Source organism: Xyrauchen texanus, chromosome 12 (assembly GCF_025860055.1).
Source record: "Xyrauchen texanus isolate HMW12.3.18 chromosome 12, RBS_HiC_50CHRs, whole genome shotgun sequence".
Lineage (NCBI taxonomy): Eukaryota > Metazoa > Chordata > Actinopteri > Cypriniformes > Catostomidae > Xyrauchen > Xyrauchen texanus.
In genome coordinates, this window is record NC_068287.1 from 4,439,339 (window position 1) to 4,450,779 (window position 11,441).

Consider the following 11,441-nt stretch of genomic DNA (forward strand, 5'->3'; position numbering starts at 1 on the left):
TAGCTGTAGTAACTAGTAAAAAGAAGAAGAATCCATATAAAAACTCTTTCTTTTGGTGAATTTTTCTGAATAATTTACACCAGGGTACTCTCTGACTGAATTTCAAATTGTCAGATTTCACTGCTATTGCTATTGACTATGGAAATTGTGTTGGAGGATATTAATTCGTTTTTCATTTTCTTAAAGCATGCCCTGTACCAATCATGTCATGAAGATGAGAATGACGTCCAGACAATCTCTAATAAGTGTCAGGTTGTCACCCGTGAGGAATACGAGCATTTGACCCGCAACAGGAAGTCCGATGGAAGCTATCATGACCTGTACTACCTGGCCGGCACCTATGACCCAACCAGCGGCCAGCTGCTCACTGCAGATGGGATGTCCTTACTCTGTTAGCACTGCATTTGCTAATCCAAGTATACTACTGGGTTGTCTGTGGTTCGGTTAGTGTGCACTGGACACTCTGAAAGAGGACCAGGAGGTAGTGTACCGCCCTACATACCCAAACACTCTGTCAACTCTGGGGAGAAATCTGGATGCTTCCCCTAGCGATACCTTATCAGTATAGGCACTTTGTCCATCGTCCTAATTCTCTTCTGAGTTCACCTAACAGACATCTAACAGACTATGGTCTTAGACCACCAAAGCAGAACACTTGGTTTGGAGAACATGGCGTCTAACTGAGAAGACTTGTGCCATGTCAGAGGAGGAGACGTGTGGAGCGTTCTCTGCACACCACTTTCATGATTCCAGGGATATTTAAGTACATATAGATCTAAAGATATATTAAGTTCATTTATTTGTGTATATACAGTATATAGGGAATTATTTCCTATCAAGCCATACACTTAAGTACCTCTTAACATGTCTTTTTATTCAGGTGTATATTGTACAGGTCACTTGGCTTTTTTTCTTTTTTCTTTTGACATGGTTGTCTATATGTATATATGAAACTATTTTATATAAGTGTAATGTACAGAGGCTGTTTTGATTGGTTTATTTTTGTATAAGTGGCTGACATGGTAGATGTTGTTGATTTCTCTCTAAGAGGGTGAGCTGAAGATGTATGTATTGCACTGCAAATGGCCTGCTGAGACAGTGAGGGGTTTGGGTTCCTGCCCTGGTCTTACACGGAACATCATAGCTCTATCGGCTGCACTATGGGTGTTTGTTTCTCTAATGTCTAACTCCTGTTTGTTGTTGACTATATTTGCAGACTCAAAACACTTTAGAGCTAAAACGAAGGGAAAATGTCTTGTAACACTTTAAAATCGTTCCACAAAATGTGTATTACCTACCAGTAAGAATTTGCTATCAGTAATTCAATTAAATCAGTATTGGAAATGATGGAGTCTACAGAGAATAGAAAAGAAGAAATGTCCAGGTCATATTACCCCCACCCGAACCCACCCCCCACCACCCCATCATGCAAGGAATTGAAGCCTATTTTGGGAACATTATGATTTTTTGCACTGTGACATTATTTCCAATTAAGCAGATATTCCCCTAAATTTATTTTACTGTAATGTGAAAAGGTAACACTTTATTTTGATGGTCCCAAGTAGATATTTAACTGAATATAAGTGACTTATCAACTGACTTGCTATAGCTAGTAAACAGTGTTTCAACAAGAGAGACCTTTGACTTTTCAGTACACTTTCAGTAGCCTGTATATAGATCTCTATTAATGACCTTTTAATGAACTGATGTTCTCAACAATAATGTAAGTAGGTAATTAATAGAGATCTATATACAGGCTACTGAAAGTCACAAAGTAGACAAAGTTTGTGGCGAAGAAGTCACAATGCAAAAACAAAAAAAAACAAAAAAAACAAATAGGCTTAATTTTCTTAAAGGTGCACTCAGTAACTTTTGTCTTTGTGTCATCTTGGACACACAGTGACACCTAGTGGTTACTGAGATTAAGTGAGTAGTATTCAGCTGGTCATGTGATTCTAAAATGGCCGCCCCCATGTGTGGACCCTCTCCATGTAGAATAAAACAGCTTTTATAAGGTTAGTGATATGACTGGAGTCTTCATTTTAATGTGAGTGCTCATGATGTCATACATATATTGCAGAATTCATGTCTTTAGTAGTTCAACTTTTTAATGAGGAAAAAATTACTGTGTGCACCTTTAAATGTAAAATAGAATGTATTATTCCTTCTTTTTGATTTTATGTTATAATATGACCTGCATATGTTCTGGACAGGTTTCGTGAGATTCACTCAAAATACTGAAATTGAGAATCAGATGAAACTGAAAAGTACATTCAAATTTCAACATGTGTTATTTACTGTGTTATTACTGTATCTGATGCATTTTTTGTTATCAAATGCATCCTGCACTGTGTTTACATATTGCTTTGCTTTTTATTTTAGCACTAATTAAAAAGTGGTGTGTCTGTTAAGGGTGCGTGAGACCTGAATCTGTAGTCTTAGTATCCCAGGGTCTGGGCGCTAAAACAAGGGACTGTTGGAGCACTAGGCACAGCTGCTGTTGGTAGAGTAGTTGGCATACAGTGAGACTGTTTCTCATGCACTCATTTCTCACTGTGAGCGACAATCGCATTCATGCATGGAGCGTCCACTGTTTGAAAGGCTCACACAATCACAGCATTTCTTTGTTTGTGCCACACTAAAAAAAAAAATCTGATTATGCAAACTTCACTGTACAAGTATTATTTTTGTATTTTGTTGCTTTTTAATCATTAGTGTTTGTTTATTTATTGTCAGTGTTGCTGTTTCATCATAAAACCAATAGATATGAATGAAAATGTCTTATTTGATGGGATCGGTTTAAAGGAATAGTTTACAGTTCACCAGTTCATCATTTACTCACCCTCATGTTGTTTCAAACCTTTATATCTCAGCGTTTGATTTGACCTTCCATTTTCAGTGGGATATACTGCAATGTACAGGAAAAATATCAACCAAAATGTTTAACATCTCTTCAGACATTACTATACCTATATTTTTGCTAAAATATTTTAACGTACAATGAGCTTTCCAGGTTAAATGAACACTAGAGGTGCAAGTAAAATGGCTTATTCACATTCACAGAAATCTCGAGTAAAACGGCAGATTATGAGTTCATAAACACAGGAACTCTGTTCCTCACACAATGCTATCTGATATCGAAAATGTTTTACTATAGCGCATGACTTGTAAGGTGACACATTATAACATTTGCATTACTCATAATCAACTACATTTACAAGGTTGTTTGAGTCTGATCAAATTGCACGGCAGCACAACTTTTATGCATTGCACATATTATGCAAAGCTGCGGAGTCCTGAAGAGCATAAGAGTCAACATGTGAGCCAAAAGTGTCTTAGAAGCACCACAAAATGACATGGTTGCCTCAACAATTGCGTTTTTAATCAAAGATTTGCTTTAATGACACTCAGTTAGGTTTAGGTTTATGCTTTGGGGTAGAGAGGTAGGTTTAATCGATTTCTCATCTGTTTGGAAGAACCTTTAACTCGCTTTTAGCCCAACACAGTGGACATTTCACCTCAGAACTGCTGCGATACATGTAAAGGAACCCTGCTATATTAAAAAAATGCAACAATAATTTTTATTTCCAAGATTGTTACGTTACTGTGTCTATGTTGTTGATAACTGGACACCATTCAACATGAAGTCATGTGACAACAGTGTAGCATACTACTATTTAGTATAGCATAATGCATTCTGTTTCACAAACTATATTCCAAAAATAGTAGGTTGTTAACAGTGTTCAGGAAGTAGTAAGCTAATATTCCATTCCATTATGACATTAGACTATGGTTCATGTATTAGAACTTGATTAGGTTTGATTATTTATAAAACTCCTCAAGTCTGTGTTTTTGTGTGTGAGCAAGTATGTGTGCCTTTTGTACTTTGCCTTTATGTTAGACTGTTTTGACACAGGAGGGCACTGGATAGAGTCATGAATGTATTAGCATAAGTTAAGCATGCGTATTATCTTAAGACCTGTCTGTAAGTCTTTACAAACAGAACTAGAGTTGCTATTGGTTACAATCTCCTTTAAAATCAGGTTGATTTTTTTCAAATTGATTAGTGTTCCAAATGAAGATCATTTTTTGTTGTTGTGAGGGAACATGGGTGTTCAGATCAGCATGTCTGATCTTTTACAAGAGCAGGTCACTTGCCCACGGCAAAGGTGCAATACTACTTTGGCTAAATATTTTAACAGCTCTTGACATTTTGAGGCTTTTTGAAATTGCTGACAGATAACAGAAATCACAAGGGGGACGCAGGAACGTCTGTCCTATTAAACAGCTTTTTTATATGTCGGTTTTGCTTTATGTGCGAAAAAGCCACGAGGTATGTACTTATATTACGCTTGTCTGAGAGTGTTTTTGAGTACTGAGATGTTCTTACAGTGTTAATGAAAAATGATGTATATCTTTATAATTGTTTATTTTATTTCATTGTATTTTTCTTTTCTTTAAAATGTTGTAAAGTTTGTAAATGTGTAAAGTAAGGTTTGGTTTATGGGTAAACATTTTACAAAAAACAAAAACAAAAAAAAAATAATGAGTATCAACTGTAAACGTGGTTTAGTATTAAAAGTTTTTTTATAGAGGGCTTATGAATAAATATCACTTTAAAATAATCACTGTTCTTTGATGTGATTTTACAGTGGAACTATTATTATATATTATTTATACTAAATTAATATAAAAACATATGATCAACAATTTGGTTGAGCATAATTGCACGTCTAGTCCATGTGCAAATATTGCAAAACAGCTTTTATAGCACATTAAAACATACACTACATGTCCAAAAGTACACTGAAAAAAATGTTTACCTAAAAAATGTGATTCATGTGGTAACACCTAAGTTTTCTAGTATTATTAAATATATAGTGGCAAGAAAAATATGTGATCACTTTGGAATTAGCTGCATTATCTGTTTTCTGCATTAATTGGTCATAACATTTTATCTCATCTTCATCAAAGTCTCAAGTATAGACAAACACAATGTGCTTAAGCTAACAGCACACAAAGAATTATAATCTTTCATGTCTTTATTGAACACATCCCATAAAACATTCACAGTGCTGTGGAACCGAGAAAGTGAAAGATTGTCAAACAGACTTTGAGCCTCTTTGTGGTGGGACCATCAGGTGCTGCTCATTTATAGACCGCAGAGAGCGAGTTGGAGCATAAACCTGGAGAAATGAATTGAAGTAAGAGGGTGCAGTTCCATTGGCTTTCCTGAAGGCCAGAGTCAAAGCCACGAATTTAATGCGGGCAGCTACTGGTATCCAGTGAAGTGAAATCAAGAGTGGGGTGACATGAGCCCTTTTTGGCTGATTGAAGACCAGACACGCTGATTCATTCCAGACCCTCTGCAGTGGCTTAATTGTGTTATCTGGGAGGCCAGCCAACAAAGCCTTACAGTAGTCCAGTCTTGAAATGACCAGAGATTGGATCAGAGGCTGTGCAGCATCTTCAGACAGAAAAGGTCTGATTTTCCTGATGCTTGTAGAGCACAAATCTGCAAGACCGGGCAGTTGATGAGATGAGGGGAGTAAAATTAAACTGGTCATCTACCACCACTCCCAGGTTCTGAGCTGTTCTTGTTGGTGTTAGTGTATTTGAACCAAGATGAATAGTGAGGTTGTGGTCAACAGATGGGTTGGCTGGAATCACGAGGAGATCTGTCTCGGCAAAGGTTGAGCTCAATGTAGCGTTTCTTCATTCAGGCCGAAATGCCAGAGAGGCAGGCAGAGCTACGAACTGAGACAGTAGGCTGGAACAACAGGTAGAGCTGCATGTTATCTGTGTAGCTTTGGTAGGAAAAGTCATGTGCCTCAATGATCGGCCCGAGTGATGTTGTCTATATCGAGAAGAGGAGGGGTCCAAGCAATTATCCTTGAGGAACAACAGTGGTCACCTTGAAAGATCTGCCAATGAGGTATGATTCAACCCATCCAAGCGCAGATCCTGTGATGCCCAGGTCAGAGTGGGTGGACTGTAGAATCTTGTGGTTCACTGTGTCGAAAGCAGCATACATGTCAAGGAGGACGAGGACTGATGATTTGGAGTTAGTTCTTGCCAGTCACAAGGTTTCAGCTAATGACATGAGGGCAGTCTCTGTTGAGTGTCCTTTTTTGAAGCCAGACTGATGTCTGTTGAATAGGTTTGTTTTTTTAAGAGAAAAGAATACAACAGATTGTATATGACCCTCTCAATAGTTTTAGACAGGAAAGGTAGGAGAGAGACTGGTCTGTAGTTGTCGACTACTGTCAGATTGTGTGTTTTTTTAGCAGTGCTGCTTTAATGTATCGGGAAAGTTTCCTGTTGTGAGAGATGTGTTGATAATGTGTGTGAGTGCGGGTAAGACTGATGGACAGGCAGCTTGCATAAGATGTGACGGGATAGGGTCAAGTGGGCAGGTGGTAGGGCAGTTAGAAAGAAGCACTTTGGAGACCTCAGTCTCAGAGAAAGGGGAGAAAGAGGGGAACAGAGGATTGGATGTTGGAAGAGAGTGGCTGTGGGTGTTAGGTGAAGAGACCTGGCTGCTGATGCTCGCTACTTTGTCAGTAAAAAACGTGGCAAAGTCATCAGCAGAAGTATTAAGATGTGGTGGAGGAGGATAGAAAAGAAATGAGAAAGTTTAAAATAGTTTGGAAAAGAGGAGAGGAGTGATTGATACATGCTCCTGTCTGCAGGGTCTTTTGATTTGTGCCACTTTCTCTCCTCAGCTCGGTGCGGTGTTCACAAATTGTCTCTGACAGCCAGGAGCTGGAGGGTGTGGCACGTGCTGGCCTGGAGGTAAGAGGGTGAACACTATCAAGAAAATAAGTTAATTTTGAGCGAAGACCTTTTGTAGCTTCATTTAAATCAAGTGAAGATAAATGATTAGTGGAGGGAAGGGATACAGTGACTATGGAAGAGAAGAGAGTGGGTGAGTGAAATTGAAGGTTGCGGCGAAAGGAGACCTTAGGTGGAGTGAGACTTAAAAAAGAAAGGAGCGTGAGAGAAATCTGGATGTGGAAATGGTCAGAGATATGAAGAGGAGTTTCCCTGCTCTGTGAGTTGCAGTGGTGTTCAATCTGGTAAGGTCAAATGAGGCCAGAAGAGCTAGAAAGTCAGCTGCATGAGGTTTGTCCAGGTGGATGTTAAAGTCCTCAAGGACCACCAGCAGAGTGCCTGCTGTCCTCAGGGATTGAGGATTTTTGGACCAGTCTTCCTTTCAGAACTGCTTCATCTCACCCATATTCTAAGGATGTCTGGTGTGAATGGCTCTCTTGAAGTCCTTCCACTATAGGGCTGTAACGGTATGACATTTTCACGGGATGATAACTGTCACAAAAATTACCACGGTATTGAAGTGCATTGATAATATTATTAGCAGGTTAAAATTTGGTTATGAAATATGTCTGATAAACACACAGATAAATATTTAAATTATAATAAATTCTTGAAATTTATTTAGGATTCCTTCAAATTTAATCCTTTTGATCTTGAACATCAGGATGCTCTTAATCCGACAAGGTAAAACAATAATAACAAAACATTTGCAACATGTACAGTAGTCAGATGATTATAACTAAAAAATATAGTTGTTATTGTTATTTTATGATTTATGAAATTGAATTGTAATAATTTGTAATGATTATTGCCCAGGTTAACATTTGAGATATATTTTTGCGACAAACTTTTTGCATAACATTGTCATGTTTTGTTACCTACACATATAATATCCATGAAAGAATGTCATGTTTAATATGTAAACATTTGCTGTCATATGCAGAGAAAGCTGATGACAACGAATGTATCATTTGCAAGATCTCCCCACAGGAATTTGATGCCCCCATCTCACGGTCCCTGACCAAGAACCCTAGGAAGGCTTCTAAGCGCCCCTGAGATGGGCGACCCAGAGCTGAGGAGACGCGCACCACATTTAGGGGTGGACAGATCCTATTTCATCATGCCCAAGAAAGGTGGTGGGTTGTGACCGATGTTGGACCTGCAGGCACTGAATTGGGAACGGATGCTCACACAGAAGCACATTGTATCGTGGTTTGCGGTGGAAGACCTGAAAAACACATACTTTCGTGTCATGATCCTGTCTTTTCACAGACCATTCCTTCAGTTTGCCTTCGAAGGTCGGGCATACCAGTACAAGGTTCTCCCCTTCCATCTGTCCCTGTCGCCTTGCGTCTTCACGAAGTTCGCAGAGGCAGCCTTTGCCCCGCTAAGTGAAGTGGGCATCCACATCCTCAACTATCTCGACGACTGGCTGAACCTAGCTCACCCGCATCAGCCAATTGGGGCTTCAGGTCAACTGGGAAAAGAGTAGGCTCGACCCGATACAGAGCATCTCTTTTCTCGGGATGGAGTTGGACTCAGATGCTATGACAGCTCATCTCACGAATGAGCATGCGCAGTCAGTGCTGAAGAGCCTTAAGGCATTCAGGGTTGAACAGTGGTCCCACTGAAACAATTTCAGAGTCTCCTGTGGCATATGGCATCATTGGCAGAATTCACAGCCCTCAGGTTGATGCATATGAGACCGCTTCAGCACTGGCTTTAGACTCGAGTCCCGAGATGGGCATGGCGCTACGGCATGCATTGCATGGATATCACGCCGATCTGCCACAGCTTGTTCAGTCCTTGGACAGGCCTGGCATTTCTATGGGCAGGGGTTCCCCTAGAGCAGGTCTCCGAGTCGTTGTCACAACAGATGCCTTCAAGTTGCCGGGGTGCCATTTGGTTCCTAGAGAGGACCTCATCTGCGTTGGCACATCAGCTGCCTCGAGTTGCTCATGGTACTGCTATTCCTGTGGATGCTTTGACCATTGATCCAGGGCAAGTAGAGGTTTGCGCTCTCATTGCTCAAGTCACTGTGGGCCACTCATATCCCTGGCGAACTCAATTGCACAGCGGATGCGCTCTCACGGCAGGTGATGCTCAGGGGAGTGTGGAGGCTCCACCCCCAGGTGGTCCAGCTGATTTGGAGTCGATTCAGGAATGATACATCGTGTCCCTCCTGCCACATCACTGAACTACCTGCTGTAATGGCCGGGACTCTGTCTCGGCTCCTCAGCACAAACCTGAATTAGTGGTTGCATGCCAGCTCCTTTTACACCCGTATGTCTGGGGCATGCAAATTCCACTCGCCAATTTTCATTGGCCTTTTCTTAAACATCAGAGGTGTTTGGGGCTCCCAAGAGTGACCCCTAGTGTCACAACATCGACACAATGTCTCATTCCCTCCATCAGGGAACGGGGGTTTCAACAATAACCTAGGCATTTTGGTTCCTGAACTCATCAATGTGGATTATTACTGAGCCCCTAAAAAAATATGAAAATTCTTTTGCACTCTCACAAAACTTTGCATTCCCCGAGAAATTTTGCATGCACTCGCAAAATGTTTGCGTTCTCTTGCAAATTGTTTTGTGTTCTCACCAAAACTTTTGCATTCTCTTACAAATTATTTTGTGTTCTCTCACAAAATGTGCATCATAATGACAGTCTTCTGCTATCTCTCCTATGTGTATTCCAGAATTATTCCATCTTTTGAGTTCAATAACAAGAGAAAGCCAGTGGGATGAAAGAGTGAAGCCAAAAGACAATACCCAAATCATAATCTTACATTTATGAATGTGTGAAAATAAAGACAACACAGTGAAAATTACATTAAATGCAAGTGGTGCCGTTTTACAAGTTTTTTTAATGACTGGTTAAGGACTCATGGAAAATAATTGTTTTTAGCCATTTTTTGAAGACAGAAAGAGAGTCAGATGGATGAAGTCAACTCATGGATGGAGTTGGGAAGATCATTTCATCAATGTGGTACGATGAGGCTGAAAGTCCTTGAAAGTGTTTTGGTTCTTCTTTGTGTTGGTACAACAAGGCGACGTTCCTTAGCCCAGTGTTTCCCAATCAAAATATTGTCAGGTGTGCCGTGGAAAATTATCAAATTCCACAAAATAAATAAATGCATGAAAAAAAAAACTCCAAACTCCTTAACTTTTGGAGAAATTTGCCATTTTGAAACCATAATTGATCACTTTTGTGATTGTAAAGAGCAATGATTAATGTGCAAAAGTGACTGATATTTATACGCGTTAAGGGTCTATCACATGACTCATGTCAGCGCTGCAGAATACATTAAAGTCTATGAAGTGATGATTTTCACACACGTTTTTTCTTCACCAATAATGTCTTTGAGAGTACTAAGCAACAAGAAATATTTAAAAACTGTCCAAATTTGTGAAGAGATATTGAATGTCTCATAATGTCTTTTAATTAAATATTACCTTGAATATCAGACCCCAGTTATTCAACTAATATAAATACAGAAAGAGTCCTTTTATTACTTTCTGCTATCAAATCATCTGCAAGGTTTTTTTCCTCTCTTCCAAATACATGTTTTCAATGTTTATTGTGCACACCTCCTGCTATTTACGTGGCAAACTTGTGAAATCGCCCCTCTGTGATGCTTTCTGCCACTCTTGTCTTGTGGAGGGCAATGCGGCACTTGATGCTGCCGTTGAACAGAGCTTTGACACCTCGACTCAACACATGTGAAATGCGATTTACAATGACGAAAGAACATTTGTCTATTATTGTGTCTTTTCTGATAAAACCTATGCTCAGCAGTTTAAATAGGCTACTGTAGGAAAATTATACTGTAGATCTGTTTTGTGTTTATAATTCTTACTCTGAAGTCAGAAGATTTGCAGCCATGCAAGTTTTAATAAAGGAGAAGGTAAGGACGTTATTGAAACTCACTTTTATTAGACTTATTGTTGTCTTTTTGGATGAAAAATATGTTTCAGGCTCAGACTGAAGGAAGACTATAGGTCTGCTTTGTTCTTTTAATGCTTAAACACTATAAAGTCTCTCCGTAGATTTTGGTCATGAATGACTCAAAATGATTCACTGACTCACTCATAGCACATAAGACACTCATTTGTCACCACCTAGTGACATTTCCAGAAGGGATCACTGAACTAATCCATTAATAAATTTGAACAAATTTGTGAAACAGAAGCAAGCCTCACAAAACACTCTTTATTTTGCAGCTAATTCTGCATAATAATAAACTTGAATAACTAAAATAGCTGGAATTGGTGCTTTTCCCTAGAAACAATGTTCATGGACCAGTGATTGTCTTTTTTCACCCCTCATGAGTTTGCACATTGCAAATTAATGTTTTTTCATTACCCATTTAGCGCTCTTGCCACCTGTGACCTCACACAGCGTAGCCTACCTATGTGACTTTTTTTTTGCATAGCCAAATTTCAAATATTACAAGTAAACACGCTACTATGACAGACAGAAAACATGGACAAGTTCTTGAAAAGGAAAAATATTGATGATGGTTAGCCTATGTGCGAAAGTGGTGTGCCATATAATTTTTTGTCGTAAAAAAGTGTGCCATGGCCAAAAAGGTTGGGAAACATTGC

At 39.4% G+C, this 11,441-nt stretch overlaps 1 protein-coding gene across 1 annotated transcript in view; it reads left to right on the top strand.

Annotated features, from left to right (window-relative positions):
* Window positions 1-4,592, top strand: part of LOC127652892 (BAH and coiled-coil domain-containing protein 1) — a 147,899-nt gene extending 143,307 nt beyond the window's left edge. Inside the window, exon 29 of the mRNA XM_052139329.1 lies at window positions 187-4,592. Within this exon, the coding sequence (XP_051995289.1) occupies window positions 187-396 (210 nt within the window). The 3' untranslated portion in view covers window positions 397-4,592. The remainder of the gene's footprint in view (window positions 1-186) is intronic.
* The last annotated feature ends 6,849 nt before the right edge of the window (window positions 4,593-11,441 follow it).